Source organism: Cavia porcellus, unplaced genomic scaffold, assembly GCF_034190915.1.
Source record: "Cavia porcellus strain 051 isolate PalLab524CR breed Dunkin Hartley unplaced genomic scaffold, mCavPor4.1 scaffold_26, whole genome shotgun sequence".
NCBI classification, from domain to species: Eukaryota; Metazoa; Chordata; class Mammalia; order Rodentia; family Caviidae; genus Cavia; species Cavia porcellus.
The window spans coordinates 23,841,795-23,867,299 of record NW_026947509.1 but is presented as its reverse complement, the minus strand read 5'-3'; the positions used below and the strand labels follow the sequence as shown (position 1 = coordinate 23,867,299).

Below are 25,505 nucleotides of genomic sequence, written 5' to 3'. Positions count from 1 at the left end.
GAGAGGAACAGGGTGGGGTGAGCCACATTTATTCTCATTTTGGTCTATAAACATAAACACCCCATTTCCTATTTGGGGTAGCAGCATAAAAACCCAGGATGTATTTATCTGAACGCTAGCAGACACTCAGAGACCCTGAACCCTGAGACTGGACAGAGGAAACCTGTGCAGGGGACACGGCCACATGCTGCTCTCCAGCCTGCTGTGGGCGTCCGCCATCTCCATCTTTTCTGGTACATGCGGTGCTCACATGGGCCAGAGTAGGAAGGCCGGGTGGAGGAAAAGAAAGCAAACTGCCTTAACTGTGATTTGTTCTTGTGTCCTAATTAACCTAAATCTTACAACATTTGATTCATCACATGGAGGATCAGCTCTGTTTTCTGATTGTTCCCCCAGGACTCACTGTGGCCCAGAAAGTAACCCAAGACCAGACACCCGTGACCAAGCGAGAAGGGGAAATAGTCATCCTGGACTGTTCCTATGAGACAAGCTGGAGCTCGTACTATATTTTTTGGTACCAGCAACGCTTGAGCGGAGAGATGATTTTCCTTATTCGTCAGAGTTCTTCAGGTTCCGGTGGAAGGAGCGGTCGCTATTCTATCAGAAAAGCAACTAACTCCATGAATCTTGTCATCTCAGCCTTAGAGATGGGAGACACTGGAACATTTTTCTGTGCTATTTGGGCTTTGGGAACTCACAGTGTTTGAAATGATAGTAAAGGCCGAACAAAAACTCAGGAGTTCTCTGAGAGACAGGCCCTGCTGCAGGAGCCCAGCTGAGACTCACAGCCCAGCTGCAGATCCCACAGGGAAGGGAGCACGGCGGTTGTTCCATCTGTGGTCTGGATCAGAAGATTAAGTTCTAAGTAAAACCCTTCTGTCTTATTTGAAATCAGGTGTCAGTTGTATGATGTCTTTTGCAGTATATTTTGTCTAGCATTTTGATTCCAGAATAAAACACTCAAAATATTCATGTAGTTGTCTAGTGTTGTCAGCTTGTCCCATAACAACGTAACCTATCGGTTTCACCTTAATATGCTTACAGCCCACTTTTAAGTGTAAGTACCTGAGAGAGCTGTGAAAGCCATTTTAAATCCCCTTTACCTTAGGCTTTTCTTAGGTAAAATCAGAGAAAGAAAACCACCAGTACTAATGTAAAGTAAGAGAAATTTAAAAAGTTAGATGGCATGCATCATCTTGAGCTAGAGGAGTGGCCTCTGGAGAGCTATTGTGTTTCCTTCTCATACTGAGCCTGAGTTGACTGAGAGTCAGTCACACCCAGATCTGGGAGAGGAAGGTGGGTGAGGACAAGCATGTGGAGGAACTGTGCTTGGGGGGCAGAGGAGGGCCCATGAGAACAACTGGATGCTACCAGGACAAATTAAAACGTTCTGCAGCTCAACTCCTTTGCTCTTAGTTGGCGTATAACCTTGAAGAGAAGCAGTATAGTTTGCCATCATTCTGTACACACACTTGGCCAAAGCCAAACACGGCTGAAGGAGATGCAGGCGGAGGTGAAAGAATTGTTAATGGGAAAATGGTCTGGCAGAAGGGCAGAAATCTGTGGAAAATGGCCCACAGTTTAGATCCCTGAACCTGCAAAGTATATAAGCAATGCTTGCTGCATCACTCTGGCCTCTCTAATCTTGTACCATTTCTTCTGTGGCCAAACCTGAAGCCGAACAACAGAGGGAAGCAAATTCTGGGAAGCATATTTTCTCAGCATTGAGAAAGTAAAAAGCTGCTACAGTTAACCATTCCCAGCTTGGCATATTCACCTCCTACACCAACACTTAAAATTAAAAACAAAAAACAAACAAACAAACAAAAAAACCAGAACAACCACACTGCTTGCTAAGATGATACAACTATTTCTAACTCTACCAAAACTGATAATCTCTCCTGAAGGCTGCACAGGTTTTGATTCATCTCCGTGTGTTTTCTAGCTGAGGTGCAGTCTCTCAAATATGCCTTAAGTACTGAGAGCCAACTAGATAGGAGATTACCTCTCATTTTTACATTTTATACTCTACATGCAGGCAGATGGAGAAAACCATGAATTTCTATAAATATAAATATAAATTTCCATAAATATAAATATGTTCCTATTAAATGAAGTGGAAGTTTCATAGCAGTTACTATTCTTGTTTCCACAAATGCTCATGAAATGCTGCACACAAAGCCATAAATTCGAAGCAGGAACTCTGTAAGTCAGCTACATTGTGTGGGCAAGAGTGTTTCAGGCAGGCAAGTGAAGGTAAATCCACATCTGAGATCAACAGCATTACGATCTTTGCAACACTCAAAGAAAATTCATACACTATGTTCACAAAACAACTTAAAAGTTAGTGTTTGGCTTTCACTAAAGAACAATAGGTCAATGGCCATCAATAAAGAAGAAATATTTTAAAGTACTCAGAAAAAATACTGTCACATTGTCTTTCCTATTTTTCTATGAATGTGAAGTATGCATTAAATTGGACTTATAAAAAGTAACTCAAGTCATGTACAGTGATGTAATTTCAGCTACTTGGAAAGTTGAGACTAAAGAGTTGAGTTCAAGATCAGCACTCAAAATTTAGCCAGGTCCTTTCTTCTTCCCCCAAAAAAAGTCTTAAAAATGTGGACAGTTCATCCAAAGATTAGAAAAGTATATTTGATATCTGTCTGTCTTTCTATCTGTCTGTTTATCTTTATTTCACTATTCTGAGGGTGTCCTGAAGCTCCTGAGCTCCCGAATCCTCATACCCCAGTTTTCTAAGTACCTGAGCCTACAGGCATGCAATACATATTTCTGAGAAAAGACTCAAAAGCAGAGTATATTAAAAGTTCACAAAATCAATAAGCAGCCACCAATAAAAAATTATGAAAATTTATCTGCTTCAGATATCTGGGAATAGCAAGTAAGCTCAGAAAAAAAGTATTTCATTTTAGCCTGAGGCTGCAAAGAGAATAATTCCTTACAGGACGCATAATTTATAGTTTTATTTATAATGATCACCCAAGGATTCAAAATTTAAAAAGTGCAGGAAATCTGTCTACAACACAAAAGACATAGAAAATCCAACTGAGGCCCTGGATCCCATGGCAATAACCTGCATGAGTTCAGCTGAAAACCTAGAGCCCAAGACAATCACTCATGCAAGTCTGTAACATAGATCTACACTAGGAAGGACACTACAGATCTACACTAAATCTACACTACATTACACTAGAGTAGATCTACACTACAAAGGACAGAGATTGGAAGTTAGAAAGTCTTTGCCAGCGGGGTGAAGTGTCTATGCCAGCAGGCCAAGGGTTCTGTACTACAACCAAGATGCGATTCTCAAAATAAGGACCAGGGCTCCTCTGAAAGGTACCACCTCCACTCTCAGTGACAGTGAGGTTCCCAGTTCCTTTGGCAATGAGAAAGGTCAAGTACATATCAGGAAGATAGTGTGACAAACTTGTGGAGATTAAACAGCACACACCTTCCCATCCAGAGCCAGAAAGCAATACTGAAAATAAGGACCAGAGCTCCCCTAAAGTGAACTGCAGCCATTCTCAGCAACAAGGTCCCCAGCTCCTCTGATGATAACAGCCAAGTGCATGTCCGGGAGCCAGCATGACAAGGTCCTCTAGGAGAACCTATGGCTCCAAACAACACTTAGGAGAACCCAGTGCTACCTTTCCGCTCCAGGTCTCCTTTGGATGCTGGCAACATTCGTGGGCCATCCGTGCTCAGCACCATGCTGATTCAGCTGAGCTTGTGTTTAAATTGGCCACCAGTTACCAATCCACTACAGACTTAATACCATTGCACACTAGGGAAATGAAAATAGAGACTCCATGAACATGGTCCATCTATGGTTTTTTAGCACGCTGAGTGAGATAATGTAGTCAGGAGGATATTATCATATGAAGATAGCCAAAATGAGTCACTTCCAGAAAAGGGGTGGTTAATATTTCTTGAAGCATTTAAGTCATGTGATAGGGAGAAAACTCAGTTGGAGGAAAGACAGACTTTACTATGAAAGTCAGAGTTGTGTTTATTTGAGTTTACTCTGTATGAAGCATAGTATTTCACATTTTAGACTCTTTTGACTTAAACATCAAAGACCTATGATACAGTTTTTATTGAACCCATCTTTAATGGTTGAAGAATGAAATGTAGCTGTCCTTGATTCTGAGGAGTTTCTCCTTCATTATTGTCAGCCTAGTCCAGCATCTGAGAGCCCTAAGGTGCAGGGATTTGCCTGTGGAGGGTCACAGCCCCAGGGCAAGTGACCATTGCCCCAGGGAAGGTGGTGTTACTGGGGTCAATTTGATCCCTCTGGGAACTGGAGACAATGATGACAGACAGACACAAGTGGCCCTAGCACCAGGAGATTAAAATCATCAAGTAACCATTTACCAATGAAAACTTAACTACTTCAGAAACACGATTCCAGGGTTTTAGCCAGTGTCCTCTACAACAATGTGCTGGGAAGTGTAAGTGGCTAGAAAAAGATATTCTTGAAATACTCTGAGCATCTTCCCACATCAGGGTCTTTGCTCCTTGCTTGTACCCTTCTCACTCTAAGAAATGATGACATAGGAGATGATCCCTCATCTGTGCATTTTAATGTTTTCCCCAAATATCTATGTGGTTTACCTGTGCACTTCTGCACACTTTTATTCTAATATCACCACTGTGTGACACCTGTTCTAAATCCACTTTTTTCTTGGAGATTCAGGCTCCAGTACACTTAGAATACATAAAACCTTAGTGGTTTTTGAATGAAGTGCTGCCTCCTGGTGTCCTGCTGAAATAATTTGTGACTTTCAGTCCTGTCCACATTGTTGCCCTGTAGTGTTCATGGGATAATTGTGACAACAGCCTGAAATGCAAGAGGACCTGCACGGTGAAGAACACTGAAAGGAAGACAATCTGACAAATCAGCAAGGAAGTAAAAGGTGGGTAGTTACAATGGCCCCCTTTTCCCTTCTTTCTTAAGTCTCTGCTAGAAAAACATGGGTAGACTTGATAAGAGAAAGGCATTTAGCAGTTTACTGCAGTGTTATGGGTCATTGTTGACTAACTGCAAACATTTTAAGAGTTGATCAGTGAAGACAAGGTTGTACAAAAAAAAATATGCCTGTACAAATGTCCAAGGTAGCCATGATCCATTTTCGTGATATCATAAAATTTAAAAATATATTAAGGAGTTTATAAAATCTGTTACATAAGGGTATTCCAGTGATGAGCATTTTGTATCAAGTAAAATGCTGTAGAAGAAACACTATGTTCTCTTGCTCCAAATACTTGGTGTATTACAAAGACTGTAAATGCCCTGAGATACCTATTAGCATAGCCTCCCAGGTTGGAATGAAGAAGGATAAGTTAAGGTGATGAATGATGGAAGGGCCAGAACTGGAAGGGGGACTCAGTGGGGATTCCGGATTATATGTGGTATTTTATTACTTTTGTTATTTGGTGCTGGATCTTGAGCCAGGACCTAAAGCCATGAATTTTTCTACCAAGCTGCATCCTCAACCCTAAAAGTGGTTCTTTTTTAAGCTTCATCCAACCCAGGCATTCCGATTTTTGAACACCTGCATTTCCACATCAGGAAACTCAGAGTAAAGAGAGCTGGTGGGTGAGGGCTGAGGATACTCCTGTCTGAAATGACCTGTGTTGATGGTTTCAGCTCACTAGGGGGCACTGCAGTGACTACTGCATTGTCTCACCTAACAGCTGTGGGTGGGTTTCCTGTTAAGAACCTGAAAATCATTCAGATGTCACTTGTGCTCAGTGAGTCCAAGGAACCTGCTTCTGTAAGAGAAAGTTAGGATGTATCACATGACTACATCTAGAGCTTGGAGAAGGAAACTCCAGGCAGTGGTCAGGAGCATGGAGAAGAAACTGGGAGCCCTACTGGGGCTTTTGTGGGTGCCACTTTGCTGTGAGTGGAGGGCTCCCACCTGAAATCTGCATACCTAACTGGGAGCAGAGAGGGGAGGACTGACACCAAGATGCTGGACTATTCTTCATTCTCATGAGCGTTTCCTGGGATATTGTCCAGGTTTGGAATCTTCTAAGTGATTCCCAATGCCAACATGCCTGTCTGCTTCTTTCTTTCCCAACAGGGGTGAGAGGGGTGCAGGTGGAGCAGAGCTCTTCAATCCTGAGTCTCCAGGAGGGAATGAACAAAACACTCAGGTACAATGCTTCTAGGACCACGAACACAGTGCATTGGTTCTGGCAAAATCCAAGAGGTGGCCTTGTCAGTCTGTTCCTCATGTCTTCAGGGACAAACTATGCAGGAAGGCTGGAGTCATCATTTAATTTCATAGAACGTTCTAGCACCTTACACAGAACAGCCTCCAAGCTGGGAGACTCCGGCTTCTACCTCTGTGTAGTAGAGGCATAGTGCTCACAGCTCACCTGCAGCCTGGTTCCAAACTGCAGCTGGGACTGAGCCACAGCCACTGCCTCAGGGGACTTACGCTGAAGCATGCATGGCTTTGGGCTTCCTTATTAACACTGTACCACTGTTACTTTTGCTAACATCAGGCTTTTTACCACAGACATGTCTTGTGCTTATATTTTTATATTTTCAGTCTTGGGATCCATAACAAGTATATTGGAAAGATCCTTCACATCACTGAGTGTCAGTCACTCTGAACAGGTGATTACATATGTTATCTAAGTCCTGAAAATATTTCTTCACTTTGCTAAGGAGTAAACTGAGGACTCTAGAGCAGAAAGCCCTGTTCTGAGCTCATGTGGTGGCTAACTAGTGAAGCCAGCAAGGATGCCCCACTTGGGTTGTCTGGCACCAGAGCTTCTGCCCTGAACTGGCCAGAGGAGGAGACTTCACCATGTGCATTGATGATCTGTACTAAGTGTTTATACACATTTTGGACTATAATTTGCTTTTTAGTGTTTTTTGAATAGTACCTTTCTTTAAAGACCTGCTTCAACTTTTCCTGTTCTGATAGTAACATTAACTGACCTTGCTTATGTTTTGAGTAACTGTATTGCCCCAGATTTCTCATTATTTATGTTATGGGAAGATGAGCAGAAAATTTCGCAACACCTGTACAAGCAAACCCAGGGTTTAAACTTGCATGAATGTCCCAGCCTTGGAAGGACTTTTATGGGAATGTATGGAATTTCCTGCAAAGGTATGGGACCCTGAGAACTAAGACAGGGACAAACAGTCAGCTCCAGAGAAGCTGAGTGCAGGCGCATCCTCCTGCAAGGTGGCCTATGAGGTCCAAAGGCTTGACCCCATAAGGCGGACCCCAGAAGTGGGCTTAATTTTCTGCTGTTATTGAAATCAACCTTTGAGCTTGTGCACTACAAAAATTGATAAGAAGATGGTGCAGGTACACGAGCATGTGAGAAACCAGGGACTTATGCAAGCTTGGATTTAAGGCACCGACAATAACCTCTATACTGAAGAGTTGGTTGTTCCATTCTGAGTGCATGTGCACACTAAGAGCTCTCTAATAATCTGAGACACATAAAAGTGGACAGTTTTAGAAATTATCTCAAATTGAAAGTAGGACAGATTATTACAGAATGTATGTGTATACATGTACAGTGCAATAAGCCTGTTTGGAAATGTATTAGCTATAAAGAACTGCAGGGATCAGAAACCAGCAGAGACTACCAGGCTAGTGTAAAGGCAACATGTCATGAGATTTATTGGGCCTAGGTTCAGGCAGAGAAAGTGTGAAAATGCCATCTGTGTAATACACACAAAAAAGTCAATAAAAGTGACTTTTAAGTCACTTTGTCCTTTATTGACTTTGGACAAAAAAAGTCAGGGACCTCAGGTGAGGAGATCTGAGCAAAACCAGTTCTCTGAATGTCCAGTGTCTCCTTGGTCAAAGCCCTTGAGATATCCAATGTCAGTGATCGGATGTCTGCAGATGTCCCCCTGCTTAAACAATTCCATGCTCTATTTTACCTTTTTAATAACATCCTGTGTTTGCTGCTAGCAATCCCAGTACCAAGCCGGTGCTTTGCTGAAAACAGAACCTTTTCTGGCAAACAGGGGAGAGTGGCACCCTAACCAAACCTGACATTATTATCTTGCAAAAAGTTTAGGAACTCTATTCTAAAATTAATGCCACAATTCAAAGTGGATTTCACAGGCTAAAAATTTAAATAGGAAGAAAAACACTTTTCACGTGAGCTTCTGAATAAACCAATATTAACACAAATCCTTATACTTGAAAATATGGTGATGAGATGTAAAAGCAAGATCTCTGAATTATGTACAAATTGCAAAGTCACTTTCAGTTACCAAGTTAAAGAGAATGGCAGAAGACACACTGGGATAATTTTGTGTAATTTACATTTAAGATAAAATTCAGGCTCAAATGAAACTGATGTTTATAAAGAGTATAGCATTTTAGGTAATTATTTGGCAAGAAAAACCATAAATTTACTAATATTTGTATTTCAAAGTACTTTATTAGGTATACATGCTAATATTTTACATCAGACAAAATATTCATATGATCTTTAATATCTGCTGTATAATTACTCACAATCAAAAATCAACAAAAATTCTGGTCACGATACTTCATTTACCAAAAGTACCTGGCATACTTCCTATAATCCTGCTATAAAATGAAGTTGCTAAAAGAATAACTTTTGAAACTCTAATAAATTAACTTACAGAAGATCAACTAGGAATACTACTATAAGTAATCAAGATATTCTACTTATAAAATGTTAGCCTTAGAAACATATTTTTGCTGTGAGAAAGTTTATGTTACATCTACATCATTATAAGGATCCTGTCTCTCCCTTTAGAAACCACAGGGTTGGTTAGTGTAATCTCAGGGACACTAAGTTACATGTGAACTTGAAAATGATCTTGGAATTCCATGGTACAGGACAATTTCTCTGCGCCCTCATATGCCTCTATATTTCATAAAGTCACCATTTAATAAACATTTTCTCTGTTATGGTATAAAATATTTTTATATCTGGAAGGATCTTTAGAGATCTTCTAGTCCCACTTTATTTTACAAAGGCAGAAACCATATGAAAAATTCAAGTATAAAACAATTAGCTAGTAAATGAGTGGGGACAGAAAGAACTCACTTCGGAGTCTGGAAGAACATGGCATATAGACAGCAGCAGCCTCAGAGGCTCTCTGAGAAACTGCACTTGAAATCTAGTAATGGTGCTGGGCAGGAAATCCTAGGCAAGGGGGAATATTTTTTGCCGACCCAGGAATGAACTAAATTAAGAGAAACCAACTGGAAACACAATCCCGGTGATACAGCAGGAATAGATAAGGTCGCAGCACGGAAGCTGGACCCGGCACTACTGGAAACTGTGATTTGAATTACCTGAAGCCACTGTTGCATCCCGGTCAGCACAGTATGGGGAGAGGCATGAAAGCTCGGAGAGTGGGAAGCATTGGAAGGAGTTGGGAGCAGGACTGGCCGGGTGCCCTGCATCAACCTGCAGTGAGTGAGTGAATCGGGACCCTTCCATAGAGAAGGAGGCTTCAGTGGAGGACATACTTGGCCTGGGCAGACTTCCTGGAACAAGATGCTGCAGTGACTTCAGTCACATATCCCTTTCTCAAGCGGGATTGGTGGGGAGTGCCTGGCCTGCAAGATGCCGCTAGCTGAGACCCAATAGGCTAGCCCAACTCAGGTCCCAGCACCTGGAGGTGCACCCTAGTATTGAAGCCTTCGGTAGGTTGACCTGGAGGGGTGGGCCAGACATAGAATGCCCAGGTCTGTGTCTCCCTGGTGCATTGTGGTGGGTGGGAACACCTAGCTGATGTGATTCAAACGGACTGTGGTTAACAGGGAAGGAAGCTGGGCCTCCTATAAATGCTTAAATAAAAGTAAAAAGAATATGGGAAGAGGGAGCAACAAGAAAGGGTCCTTGGCCCCCAATCCTGAGAAACATTCAGTAGCAGACATGGCACCAATAGACATAAAGGGCTATCTCCAGAGCCTCATAGACAAGTTCAAGAATGAAGTTATTAATGACCTGAAACAAAACATAAGCAGAATAGTTAGAGAAATGACAAGCACTGCCCAAGAAAAAACAGATGGTGGAATGGAAGAACAGAAAAAAAGGGGAGAATTGTTTGATGGAGAAGATAGAGAAAACATAGAATACGTAAAGCAGGTTCAAAGAGATCTCTGTTGAAAACTGGCATAACAGCTTGAAAGAAACTAAAGACAGATTATCTGAACTGAAGAGCAGATTGGTAATATGGGAGCATGAAATGAAAAACTTCTTAAAAGTAACAACAAACAGCAACAATACAAATACTAGAGGATGATTAGAGGATCTATAACTTAAGAATTAAGAACATAAGAGAAGAAGTGGGGACATAAACAAATGGACTACAAAAGCTATTTACAGAAATAATCCAAGAGAATTTCCCTAATTTAGCAAATGGTAAAGATACTCAGATATATGAGGCATACAGGACTCCAGCCACCTACAACCCCAAAAGAGCTAACCCAGGCATAAAATAATCAAAATCCCCGAAATCCAATATAAGAACAGAATATTAAAAGCCGTCAGAGACAAGAAACAGATCAGTTACAAGGGAACACCCATCAGAAGTACAGCAGACTTCTTGGTACAAACCATCAAATAACGAAGAACGTGGGGGGAAATAATTCAAGCTTTGAAAGATAATAACCTCGATAGAGAGAACATGGCGGACAGACAACAGCAACTACTGAACGCTCTCTAACGGCTCGGCTCAGAGGCCAGGAATGATGCGGACTAAGGAGATACGAACCAGTAGAGATATGCTCTGCTGACTCAGGAACGAACTGGGCTGAGAGAATCCAACTTGGAATACAGTCCTGGCGCTAAAATAGGAACAGAAAAATCTCGGTGTGGAGGCTCGACTCCGCGCCATTGGAAACCGCGGTTTGGATTTCCCGCCACCCGACGGCCGGCGCCTCCACAGCGGCTCGGCAAGGAGAGACGCGACCGCCAAGCTCTGGGAACGGGAGTCTGGGAACGGAGTTCCCGCGCCATCGGAAACCGCGGTTTGGATTTCCCGCCGCCCGGCGGCCGGCTACCTCCATAGCGGCTCGGCAAGGAGAGACGCGCAGAGGCTTGGGAACGGGAGTCTGCGAACGGAGTCGGAAACGCGACGGACAGGGAGGAAGGCTGACTGGTGGCGAGGTGAGCGAGGAACTGACTCCCTACCGCAGTTTGACTCCAGCGGAGGTTTTTCTGGGCGCGGGCAGTCCTGTAAGAGCAGGGCGCGGTGGCAGCTGCAGCCGCACGTTTCCCTTTTGGACGGGATTGGTGAAAGGTGCCTGGCCGGAGGGACGCTGCTGGCGGACTCCCTAGGCTGGCCTAACCCAGATCCCAGAGCCTGACGGTGGCCCGGAGGAGCGACCGACTCCCACGTAGGCTGCCTCCTCCGCAACTCCCTGGGGCGCAGTGGTGAGCGGGAACAACTAACCAGCGCAATTTGATCAAGCTGTGGCTGACAGGCAGGGAAGCCGGGCCTCCTGTGTAAGATTACATTTTATAAGGAACAGAAAGTATGGGGAAGGGAAGCAACAAAAAAGGCTCCTCGACCCCCAATCCTGAGAATCAGGCAATAGTGGACACTCCACCAATATACATTAAGCGCCATTTAGAGAGCCTCATAGACCAATTCAGGAATGAAGTTATCAATGACCTGAAGCTAGAAGTATGCAGAATAGTTAGAGAAATGCTAAGCACCACCCAGGAAAAAGCAGATGGTGGAATGGAAGAACAGAAAAAGAGGGGAGAATTGCTTGATGGAGAAAACAGAGAAAGCATTGAGTATGTGAAGCAGGTGCAAAGGGACTATCAAGAAATCAAGAAGTCTACCCAAGACTGGCATAACAGCTTGAAAGAAACTAAGGACAGACTATCTGAATTGGAGGGCAGACTTGAAACATGGGAGAATGAAATGAAAAACTTCTTAAAAATAACAAAGAAACACACAGCAATAATACAAAGACAAGAAGATGATAAGAGGAGCCATAACTTAAGGATTAAGAACATAAAAGAAGAAGTAGGGACACAAACAAGTGAACTACAAAAGCTACTCACAGAAATAATCCAAGAGAATTTTCCTAATTTAGCAAAAGGTAAAGATACTCAAATGTATGAGGCATACAGGACCCCAGCTACCTACAACCCTAACAGAGAAACACCCAGGCATATAATAATAAAAATTCCAGAAATTCAATACAAGAACAGAATATTAAAAGCTGTAAGAGACAAGAAACAGATCACTTACAAGGGAAGACCCATCAGAATTACAGCAGATTTCTCTTCACAAACCATCAAATCACGAAGAGCTTGGGGAGAAATAATTCAAGCTTTGAAAGATAATAATCTACAGCCAAGATTGAGATATCCTGCACAACTGTCCCTGGAAATTGATGGAAAAACGAGGTGCTTCCAAGATAAAGAGGAACTGGGGGAATTTGCAACCACCAATTCAACCCTACAGAAAGTATTGCAGGATATTCTAAAAAAAGAAAAATACAAAGAACCCAGAAATAGGGGCGGGGAGGCCACAACGAATGGAGCAGAGAACAAAATGAAGAAGACAAACTGACAGCTACTGACAGAAAAAGAGCTCAACAGAAATGAGACAGAGAAGATTGGATGATAGGAACAGCTTTTTTTGGAGAAAATGACATCTTAATAGGTAATGCTGATTTAGTACCATCCTGTTTTGAAGTCTCATCTAGCTTTTGTTCTTCTGTTTCCAATGGTCTAAACAGGTTGTATCTTATTGGATTTTGCTATGTACGATAGTATAAGAAAAAACCTTTTAAAGACAAGGAGATTATACAGAGACCATTGTTCATTTTCCGTTAGTCGATTCTAAATACTCTATAATGCTGTCATTCTCTTAAATGGATTTACATTGTTTTGATATACTTAATGCTACAGTATATGAAGTTGTACTCAAGGACTTCAGGGAGGGAGTCAATATGGTAACTATTTTTGGGTCAGGATTAGCTGGTGGTGAAACACTATTCTGCTTAAATGGTTATGTTTTGATCTGCCCTGTTTCGCTGTTATACCCTCTTTTTTTCTCAATCTCCACTCCATTATTTACTTTTTTATTTTTATCTATTTAATTAAAGGGAAAAATATAGCAGGATATAATATAGTAACCCACTTTGACTTTCTATTATCTCGATTTGAAGCCCTGTATTACTCTCACCATCTTGTTTTTGACTGAGGTTCCTATATTCTGTTTTGCTGGATAGTATCAGGTTCGAAAGTTTAGGCATCAGCTGAGAAGATAATGAGATTCATTATAACGCCCATTCTCGTTGACTTTTATCTACTTTTGAAGACCTACAATATCTCCAATGTTTTGGTTTTGTCGGTTTTATTCTTTACGGTTTTGTTCAATTGTATTACAACTAATGATATAGGCAATTCTATTAGAAATAGCGGGAGGCATTATGGTAACCATTGTTGATCACCTTGTATTATGTTTTTATATTATCTATTATGTCCACCCTTTTGACTTGACCGATTCTGTTCTGTTATGTCACATTTGGTTTTACTCTCTTCCAAAAAAGCAACAAGAACCGTGGGAGCAATGAAACCCAAAATGTGTAATAGTCACTGTACAAAAGAGAGGAAAAGAAAGTGCTCTAAACTATATAACGGCATGTATATTTAAATGTATAAGATAGAAAATGATATCACAGAGTTTTATTGGATCATTGAACAGAACTGTTTGTAGTATCATTGTTGGAATGTCCACTCTACAAGCTTTAATTTTGTGACTTGAACAATTATTTCTAAGATGGCAATATGTAATCCATTAACTAGTGATTTCCTACTGCGCATTTTTTTATTCTGTAAATCTGTATAACTTGTACCCCTTCACTGTTTTTTTTTGCTTTCTTTTCTTTTCTCCTTAAATAAAAATTAAAAAAAAAAGAAAGATAATAACCTCCATCCAAGATTGATATATCCTGCACAACTGTCCCTAGAAATTGATGGAAAAACAAGGTGCTTCCAGGATAAAGAGGAACTAGGGGAATTTGCAACCACTAATTCAATTCTACAGAGAATACTGCAGGGTAGTCTAAAAAAGGAAAATACCAAGATTCCAGAAATAGTGGCAGAGAGGCCACAATGAATGGAGCAGAAAATGAAATGAAGAAGACAAACTGACAACAAACAACAGAAAAAGAGCTCAACAGAAATGAGGCAGAGAAGATCGGAAGGTAGGAACAGCTATTTTGGAGAAAACAAGACATCATAATAGCTAGTGCTGATTTAGTATCATCTTGAAGTCCCATTAAACTTGTGTTCTTCTGTCTCCATTGGTCTTAAAAGGTTGTATCTTATTGGATTTTATTATATATGATAATATAAGCAAAAACTTTTATAGACAAGGAGTTTATATAGAAATCATTGTTCATTTTCTGTTAATTGGTTCTAAATACCCTGTAATAATGTCATTTTCTTGAATGGTTTTATAGTGTCTTTATATCTTTGGTACTACAGTATACGAAGTTATACTCAAAAATTTCAAGGAAAGAGACACTATGGTGACTATTTTTATGTCAGAATATCTTGTGTTGAAACACTATTTTGCTTAAATGGTTATGTTTTGACATGTGCTGTTCTATTGTTATGCCCTCTTTTATCTCAATGCCTTTTTTTAAAATTATTTACTTTTTTCTTTTTATTTTTAAATTAAGGGAAAATAAAAAAGCAGGATACATTATAGTAACCTACTTTGATTTCCTATTAACTTGATTTGAAATCCTGTATTGCCCTCACCATCTTGTTTTGACTGAATTTCCTCTATTCTGCTTTGCTTGATAGTACCAAGTTCGAAAGTATAGGCAAAACTGTGAAGACAATAAGAATCATTATGACGCCCATTCTGGTTGACTATTATTTTCTTTTAAAATCCTGTAATGTCTTCAATTCTTTGGTTTTGTTCTTTGCTGTTTAGTTCAATTTTATTATAACTTCCAATTCTTCTTAAAATAGCAAGAGACAGTATGGTAACCATTGTTGATCACTTTATATTTTGTTTTTACATTATCTGTTATGTCCATCATTTTGATTTCACTGACTCTGTTCTGATATGTCACATTTGGTTTTATTCTCTTCAAAAAAGTAATAAGAACTGTGGGAGTAATAAAACCCAAAATGTGTAATTGTCACTGTACAAAAGAAAAGAAAAGAAAGTGCTCTAAAGGTTATAACTGCATATATGTTTAAGTGTATAAGACAGATAACCATATTACTGAGTGTTTTTTGGATCATTGAACAAAACTGTTTGCACTCTCACTGTTTGAAGGTCCACCTTATATGCTTCAGTTTTGTAACTTGAACAACTATTTCTAAGATGAGAATATGTAATCTATTAACTAGTGATATGGTTCTTTTTTTAAATTTTGTATTACTTGTACCCTTTTTTTTTTCTTTTTTCTCCTTAAACTAAAAAAAAAAAAAGGAAGAAAGAAAGAACTCACTTCCTCATTTCTTCTTTAGGAATCTGTCCCATGTCACACTCCTGAAGGATCAGATCGCTGAGCCAAGCGGAGACGCCTCGTCCAGGTGCTTTGAGCTCTACCCTTTTGCTCTGGGACAGCCTTGGTCTAAGCAATCTGACCTCCAGAAGCAAGTTTCAATTTATGTAAATAATGGGTACTTTGAACTGGAAGGAGACTGAGGCTGAAACTCTGTTGTTCTGCTAGCAAATTGGTCCACCCCTCAGGGAACCAAAGAGTGGTGGTGTCATCTCCAACATCCAGATGATCTCTAGACTTTCTTACAAGTAGTCACATGTAGTCACCATCCCAGGTGCACAGTCCCTGAAGGAAGGATTTCACCATAATATATTTCATTCATACACTGTTAGCAAAATGAGCATTGAAGTTGAGGGATTAGGGAAACGATGTTCTCCTGTATTTGACAGTCCTGACAGTGCTCGAAATACCCATTTCTGGGACCATTTCTCAAAAGAAAAATACTGACCCATTGGCTGTGTCCCCAACAAGGGACAATTTGCTCCATAAATTATTTGGGCATTCTATCTTATGGGCAATGGTGAGAAAATACAATAACATCAGAATTGAGAAATCTTAAATATATTGAAAGGTATTACTTATATAAAGAGCCCCCTCAAAAAATGTATAGACACTTCAGGAAAATAAAAAAAAGTATTTTTTTAAACAGATAATGATGCAGGACCACAGAGGATGTCATGCATTTCTGAAAACCTAATACACTGCTGGCCTTTAGAGAAGAAGTTGAAAATGTGTGTGCAGAAATCTCAGTGACCAAGGCTTCCTGAACAGCATTTTGCTGTGCTAATAATTTGAGCACCTTTTGTAACTGTAGAGGCCAAAGGTAACTTATATTAATGCACAATCTCTCAATAGATTTGTATTAAGATTTGCCTTTCCTGAAGTGTAGCGTGTATACATTTTTGCCCACCTGTCTCGCACACACATACACACTGAGTTGAGGCTGTCCTTAAGCCTTGAGAGACATGAGATATGAGTGAAGCCTTCATACTGTATAATTCCAAGGTACTAGTGAGTACAGATCACAGGAAAAGGGTGGCAAGATGTTTGCTTTTGGAAACGAGGTCATCTTGTTCAGCAGAAACCGCTTCTCATTGTGAGTTCTGTAGGGCAGTTCGCTATGTGTGCTGTCTCTATAGGAGACACAGGCAATGTTTAGACTTCCCTAGGTTTATTCTCATGGAAGAAGCTAGAAAATGTCAAGACATAATAGAAGCTTAAAATGCTTTTTGTTGGGGGAATAGTCCTGAAAATTCGGAGGAATGAAGAACCTCATCAGTATTTTGAGGCAAACCTTATAGTACATGTATTCTGGAGGAAAATCCGTGGTCCAGGAAGCAGGATTCCAAGAAGGCTGTGCAGAGAGAGAAACCCTGAGCGTCTGACCTGCAGGTCTCTCAGACTCTGCTCCTCCAGGTCCCATGGTTACCCACAATCCACCACGCCGCTTCTGTCAAATAAAACCTTACATGGAAACTTGTTACTTCTCTCAACCCCCATTTTTACAGCAGTGGCCTGGGTGGAATGTGAGTGACCAGCTGTTTTGGGGAAGAGCACTGTTCAAGGTAGGATGTGCTCTGGAGGAGCAGAGGCTGAGAGAACCACATCTCTAATACTCGGTGCTTTCCTCTCTTAGTCTGATCTTCAACTACACATTCTTTTAGAAGTGTTTTCACTAAAAAAGATAAATCTTGGCGGTACATTTGGCTGAAAAGAAAATTTTGCTTTTTGTTTTTATGAGAATATGGAAGTTTCCTTGATTTTAAATTCAGTCTGCTGCTAAAATTAATATTGCTTCAGAAGTACACATGAATATCAGCCTTGACCTTTTTGTCCTTACTGTGTATCTAGTCTGCAGTAAAGACATATATAGAGAACTGTACATGGCTGAGTCCTTAGTATAAAGTATGAGCTTTTACCCTGATTTCAGTAGTCAGGGAGCTGCCGCCAGATGGCAACACACGTCAACTAGTGCAGACTAAGGGGAGGGTTCACCATTTCTTGATTTTTGTTTTATTTTTAGAACCAGAAATCCAGCCCAGGACCTTGCGCTTGCCGGACACCCGCTTGTGCAGCTGAGCTGTGTCCTCGTCCCTCATTTTAGAAAATGCTAAATGGATAGGAAGCTGATGGCCTCAAGCTAATACTTTTCTTACCGCCTGGCCAGAAATCAGGAGAAGCCACCTTAACTGCTAAAGGAGAAATCACCTTAATCATAAATAAAAACCGGCGGACCTGTTAACAGGAGTAACTCTGCTGACAGGAAACTGTTAGATGAGACTGACCCTATTCGGGAAGAATAATGGAGACAGATAACGGCGCGCCATTGGAGTTCTTGTGCCTGCCGCTGTGGGCTGAGGATTTGGACCTGGAGAGTGCATCAGCAGGTTCTCTTATACACCCAGGGAAAAGACTAGTTTTATGTGGGCTTCTCTGTTAAGGTATGAAAAGTGATTTCTGGAGCATAACGACCTGGCACCTTACACCATTCCCTGCCATTCCTCTCCGCATGAGGGCAGCCCTGAAGAAAGGGAGGAGCAGAACCCGCCCACAGGTCCAGGCAGGAAGCAGCTCCATCAGGAGGACACTAACTCAGGCAGGTTCCATCCTGCTCTCCCAGGTGGGAACAAGGAGCTAGAAAAGATCCTCAGGTCCTTATGGACGGTCGTTTAAACATAGGTAGAAAGCAAAACTAAGGACTTTACTAAACCTTCAGCCAAGCAAACCCCGCATGCGGCAGCCACCCACTGCGCAAGTTCTGCTTAGTCCTTCAGGGCAGCAGAACATGCTTGCTGGCCAGACCTCTCTGGCACGGGAACACACCCGCCCCTGAGCTGAGCCCACCTCTATCCTTGGGCACAGACCTTCCAGGGTAGCGCCTGCTGTGTTTTTGTTTCTAATTAGAAATTAATATGCAGCCATTAAAAGCATGAAGGGTGAAAATAAAAGGTTAGGACGTTTTTCTAGCTGACTGTGTCTTCATAGATTATGTTGTCTTATTTTATTTGTCACTGTGTACATCTACCTGGTACAACATGAAGCTGTGGCATCTGTACACACGGTGAGTACGAACAGCTGGATGACCAGAATCAGGAGGCAGATAGGACAGCAAAGCAAGAACCCCGTGCCCTCTTAGGTGGCCCAAATCCAGGAGCCTCTCTGTTCAGCAGTCCTGAGGCAGCACTTACTGGGCTTTTAAAGGTAACTGGCCAGATTTCTGTCTTGAAATCATCTTTAAAGGTGAATTTACATTTGCTGTTCAGATGTCTCTCCTATAAATAGCCCTCAGTATCACAATCCTTTCCACATGAGGGATTCTAACTTCTTAGAAAATTGCATCCATTATTTTTTTGATTATAAAATGCTAAAAATCTAATATTAAAATATGTGATACACAAATTTTAAAATCAATAGTTCATTATCCTATGTACTGCTATACTGTGTCAAAAATTTAAAAACTTAGATATTTGGGACCAAGTCCAGAGATGTGATATGCTAAAGACTTTAGGAAAGAGAGACGGTTTTCTGTGCTGATTGGCCCAGGAGAGAGAACTGATCACACGTTGGAATTGAGAGGGTATTTTTACACTAACAGCTAAATCAAAAGAGCTGCAGTGATGGCTTCGGCGAACTTTGCTTTTTAGTGATTTCTCCTTTAGACTAAACAATGAGCATACACATGGGGATGCATGGTTACTGCACCTCACACTGTCTTCCTAATCCTCTGGACCCAGTGCCTTTAAATAGTTGCTGACCTCCGAGGCTCAGCACAGATGCAGTGAGGAAGGACAGTGGTTATTGGTTATTGTGATGAGTTTCTCTTTCAATAGACTCCTATGTATTATCAGGCTGGATGGGTACCATAACAATATTAACGTATCAGAACTGGTTGATTTAAAAGGAGGCTCAGGCTGGGTGAGACTGCCAGCCAGAACACAGAGCAGTGTGACAGGACTCAAGCTCACGCCTTTCACTAGGAAACTTCTGTTTCCTGCTTCTGAGCAACCTCAGCAGAGCTCAGCTATTCTCTCATCCCCCACCTCACCAGGCTCACATCACAGCTCAGAGCAGTGAATCTGAAGAAAACTTTCCTTCTGGGTAGTAAAAGCAAGCATGTCTCTCTCTGGGATGCTGAAGCTGCTCACGGCCTCCACATGGCTGGGTATGAAGCTGCAGTGGGATTGGGCCTCCTCTGTGACTTCAGGATGGTAGTACAGGAAGTGTCTTACAGCGAATATGGGAACAGCGATGACACAGTGTACACGGGGAAGGTTGTCCCAGTCTGCATAAAGCTAAACTGTCTGATTCTTTTATTCCTTCAGGATTCAGTATTGCCCAGAAGGTAACTCAAGCCCAGCCTCCAGTGTCAGTGGAGGAGATGGAGGCTGTGATCCTGCAATGCACCTATGACACCAGTGATACAGGTTACAGTCTCTTCTGGTACAAGCAGCCCAGCAGTGGGGAGATGGTCTTACTCATTCGCCAGAACTCTTATGACACACAGAATGCAACAGCAGGTCGCTACTCCTTGCATTTCCAGAAAGCAGGCAAATCCATCCACCTTATCATCTCGGCTTCACAGCTGGAGGACTCAGCAGTGTATTTCTGTGCACTGAGAGGAAACACAGTGTAAGGACTGTTGTGGGGAGGAGAACAAAAACCCCAGGTCTGCCTCAGACAGCCACCTGCTGCAGAGGCCAAGGAAGAGAGCCACCACCTCCCACAGGAAATAGCTAGGACTGAGGCAGCACAGGGTAGTGTTAGAGGGAGATGCTCGCTCAGCAAGCCCCTCTCTGGGCTCACGGCCATATCTTCAGGCATCAGTAATTACAGATGTCCACATCCCTGAAGCTCTAGCTGAAAGTTAGTTTTGATGAGAAATTGCAAAAACAGAACAGACACAGAGAACAGTTGCCCTTTGGTCATGACATCCATCTGGGGAAAAAGCTGGATGAATAATTTTAGAAGAAAATGACTGACAAAGCAGTGCATTTTTGGCTTTTTGTGTCAATTCATCCAGTTAGTATTTATTGAATAAATATTATGTTACATACTTTTTTTAAGTAAGGGAGACCTTGGAACCTCACCATTTCAGGCTTCAGCAAACTTGAGAGCAAGGAAGTGAAATTTTTCGTGTAAACCCGAAAAACTAATCCTGTAGCCTTCACTTTTACCAAAATTCTCAGCAGAGTAGTTTGCCTGCTGCAATGGTGACCCTGGTCTCACATGTCACGGTCACTCGAGGTTCACTGTTCATTTGAAATGTCATTTTTACGATTTCATGTCACATAGGTTTTGACAGAAATTAACGATTGTCACTCCATAGAATATCACACGGAGTATTTTTATTCTGTCACCATCCTCTGTGCTCTACCTACTCATCCCATTCTCACCCCAAAGCGTTCACAGTGATATATACAAAAGTGTTAGAATAGGTATCTCACTCCTCAGTTCTCCTTAGCCAAGGAGACACATAAAAATAATCATTTTAACCACTTTACTTCTACTAATTCTTTTTAAAAAGCTTGTTTTATCTTATGTGAGGATAATAAACAAGCTTTATTTTGATTTTTGACTGAAATATTTTTCTTCATTCTTTTGTTTTCTGTGTCTCTTTACATTTAATTATAAATATACAGCAACTCCCCATAAGATTACCTTTTCATTGGAGTTCTATTTTACTGAGAAAATATGAAGAATGAGATGAAAATTTTCACAGGAGTGAACTTTGAGAACTTTCCAGCATCTTAGCTCAAATATTGCACTGCTTTCAATGGAATCGGTTTCTGTGATCAAGGACTCTGCTTACCCTCAGCACATACTTTTGCCTGAGCAACAGCAGGCCTTTGAAAATTGTTCAATTCATAATTAACAAAGTACCACTATCCCCATGGGAGCAAAACTTCTCATTCATTCAGTAAGGATTGATTGTATGTCTACTTCTGAATGGATCACCTTGTAGAAACCAAAGATATGTTAGAGTAGAGCTGAAAAAACTTTCTATCTTAAAACAACACATATTTTAGTTGAAGTTGAAGGTTGCACCTGTCATAGGTCTTTTACATGAATTATCAGTTTTAAACGGTTCAAAATTGAGCAAGGCACATTACCTCAACTGTATTCTCCACAATCTGGGAAACTGAGGCAGAAGGATGACAAGTTGAGATCAGGCTGGAATATAGCAAGGTTCTTTCTGAAACTAACAAAAAGCAAATTACCGATTTTGCACTCACCGTATGCACTATTTGAAGAGAAAGCTAAAACATAAAAGTCCCATTCATATTATACATAGCTAAAATTCATTTCAGATCTTCAAATATACAACTGAATTAGTAATCTATTCTGCTTCTCCAGACATGTAGGGGCTTGTGTTCTATATCCCTTTGCAAATAATGAAGTGGAAGCCTAATAAAAGAACTTAGCAATTCTGAGCACCTGTAGATCAGGCCCCATGGTGGCAGTGTATGCTCTGGCCCTGGCCACAAAAGTAAGGACTGCATCTGTACTTGATCTGACATCTCACTGGCTGGGCATCCTCCTGATGAACCCTTTTTAAATGTTACTAGGAAGAGATGGTTTTCAATAGACAAGTCAGTCTTGGCGGAGGCACACCTTTGCAGAATAAGAATGGAGAAACATTTTAAGATCTCCTTGCTGGTTTTGTGGCTTTCTAATTGGTATAAGTTGTGTGGATTTCCAACCCTGACACAGAGGCAAGGAAGATATTCACAGGACCTGCACAGAGTGCATTACACTGGGATAGGAGGAAGGAAGACAGTGGGGCTACAGTTTGATTCAGCTGGGATTTCTGAACAGCACAGAAAGGATAGAAATTAGAAGGTATTGAAGCTAGACTGGTGATCTCTTATTTCCTGCTGCCTTCTGAATAGCTATGAATGGCAACCCTGTGGTGAAAGAGAGTCCTCAGTCCATGACTGTACTTCAGGGAGAGAACTGCAGCCTTCAATGTGATTACACCATGAGCCCTGTTAAAATGTCAGGTGGTACAGGCAGGACCCAGGGAGAGATCTTGTCCCCGTGATACTCATCACTTCCACCAAGAGCAAGACATTGGATGGAAGGTACACAGTGACTCCAGATGCATCTGCCAAACACAGTTCCTTGAACATCACAGCCTCTGGGCTCAGTGACTCTGCCTCCTACATCTGTGTAATAGGTGCCCCGTGCTCCCCAGGCACCTGCTGCCTGTCCCCAAACCTGCAGCTGGCAGCTGACATGAGACTTAGGAGGTGGCACAGCTTTCTCATCTGGTATTGGATATGGTTAGTGCGAAACTGGTAATTTATTCTTTGTTTGTTTTCTTGAGAAAGGGTCTTGCTCTGTAGCAGACTGATCTTAGCTCCTGCATTTTCTGCTCAGCTTCCCAGATTTCTAAGCTCACACCTGTGTCACCACACCTTGCTGAATTCTGTTTATTCATGTGGTTGCATTTAATTTCAATAGTGATGAGATCATGGCACAAATGAGATTTAACGTTTTTCTTGGGCGATCACCATGAAACAGACAAAATAAGAACTGGAAGAAGTTTTAGGGGGAAATCAAAATACAATTATCTATTGAAGAACAGACACACATTACATGTTTAATTGTACAATTATTTATCAAATATTTCAGAAATGACAGATATTTTCTAGGTATAAGTAGGAAGGAAGCAAACACACAAACACAAATACTGAAACAGCTTCACTCATGAGGCTTGATTATTGATTGACTTGGAGTGTTCCATTGCTTTTAGAGGAACATCCAATGCAGTTTGTGACCTAGCAGAGGCCTGTTCTCTCCTTCATGAATGACAGGTGTCATATGATAACTAAGAGTCACAGATTCGAAATGCTGTGTATCACTAAAGTCCTATGGACAGTGTTTCTTAGGTATAGAATACAAACAGGTGATTATCTATAATGATATCTTTTTCACTAAAAGGTGTATAGACTGAGTTAAATTAAACAGTTTTAATCAAGTGATTAAATGGTGTTATTAGAAAATGCTTTTTAAATAATGGTAGTTATTTCTGGATAATAGGTTGGAATGATGGAATGAATTTAAGAAAAGAAAATAATAGTGAATCTCAGGTATGGAGTAAGGGTTATCTTTCCATTTTCTGGTATGAATAGTATCACTATTATAGCATGGTTACTGCTGAGGTCACCCTTTACTCCGCACTGGGTTTATCCTATTCAATGAAAATATAATCCTTGCTTGTTTAGTTTACTAATCTCACACATTTTATGTATGGAATATGATGATCTTTTGTTTCTGATATAATTTACTGAAAATTCTAAGATGATTCTCCATAAACTTTGTGGAGCAAGGCACTTACATAAGATTGTTACACTGCATGGTATAATTATGCCAAAAATTAGATTAAAAAATGGGAGCTCAAACATAGATCTTTGCAATGGAAAGAAACAGAAAGGCTGGAAGTTTAGCAAAGAGGGGAAGAGAAGGGAAGGGAAGGGAAGGGAAAGGAGGGGAAGGGGTTAAAGGGAAGGGAAGGGAAAAGAAACAGAAAAGAAAATAAAGGGAGTTCTGAAGATGGCAGATTGATAGCTGGATAGAGAGCCTCTCTGAGACAAACAACGCAGTCACTAGAATTTAATAACATGGAGAAGACCAGACAAAAGGAGAGGGATTCTCATGACCCAGGAAGAAACTGAGGAAAAAGAAACAGAAAGAAAGGAAGGCAAAATGTGGATGAAACCAGATGCACTCCCTGGGACCAGTCCCAAGCTGTGTTGGACGCACCCTAGAGTTGAATGATTCAAGGTTGCACTGAAGCCATGCCTTCCAAAATTGGGAGTTGGTGGGTCCAGAGCCTTTGGCGGGAGGACACAGTACAGCATAGAGTGGAGCCAAGGTGGAGAACTGCATTAATTTGTGGTGAGTGCTGGAAATTGGGTCCTATGGTGGGTGGGGATGGCAGGACAACATATTTTAGTAGGGCAAGACAGGCCTGAACCCAAAACCACAGTGACATCAGTCAGCTGCCCCTGGCCCAAAGAGGACTGGTGAGATCTGCTTAGGCTGAGTCATGCCCCTGGTTGGGACCCAATAGCCACGGATGAAACTGTGCTGAACCTATGATGTCTGCAAAGCACAGAGTAATATACTGAAGTCACTCACTGGTTGACTGACTTAGAGAGGAGGGGCCAGCCCACAGTCCCTGTGTGTACCTCAAATGACAGTGAACTGGAGAAAACAGAAAGCCCTCAGCAAGCATGCTTCAGAAAAACCATAAGCAATACAGAGAGGGCCTGAGAACTCCACCATATACCTGTCTGAAAGAAACCAGAAACATGACAAGAGAAAGAAACAAGAAAAAGCCTCCAGCCACTGACCCTGGGGAAACAAGTCCAGGAGAGATAAATACAAAAGAGATTCAGGGTAGCAATCATGCAATATTGGCCACAACATCAGTGCACATAAAGAAATACCTTCATGACCTCATAGATGAACTTAAAACTGAAATTCTAATGCAAGTGAGGTTAGATATAAAAAGATTAATAAAAGAAATGAAGAAGGCACAAATGGAAGAATGGAGGAACCCAGAAAAAGGAGAAAAACCTTTGGTGAAGAATATAAACAAAGTCTAGAATACATGAAACAGATCCAAAGAGGTTACCAGGAAATTAAAAATTCCATTGAAAGCTGGCAAAATGCCTTGACAGAAACTAAAGTTAGCCTTGCAAAATTTGCAGATAGATTTGCAGTGTGTGATCCTGAAAGAAAAGACCTCTTAAAAATAACAAGGAACCAGGAAGTAACAATACAAAGGATAGAAGACAAGAGGATCTATAACTTAAGAATAAAAAAATGTGAGCAAAGATGTAGCAGTAACCACAAATGAATTACAAAGGCTATTCACAGAAATAATTAAGGAAAACTTCCCAAGCATAGGAAAAAGAAATTATATCCAAATAAATGAGGCATACA

The 25,505-nt window shown here is 41.1% G+C and overlaps 2 gene segments (V, D, J or C); both read left to right on the top strand.

Moving 5' to 3' along the window:
- The first annotated feature begins 105 nt into the window (after window positions 1-105).
- On the top strand, window positions 106-952 carry LOC134473115 (T cell receptor delta variable 1-like). The segment is given in 2 exon segments: window positions 106-233; window positions 397-952. Coding segments are annotated over 2 exon segments (360 nt in total).
- An 18,308-nt stretch (window positions 953-19,260) lies between these two features.
- Window positions 19,261-20,291, top strand: LOC101788456 (T cell receptor alpha variable 14/delta variable 4-like). The segment is given in 2 exon segments: window positions 19,261-19,713; window positions 19,874-20,291. Coding segments are annotated over 2 exon segments (360 nt in total).
- Window positions 20,292-25,505: the final 5,214 nt, after the last annotated feature.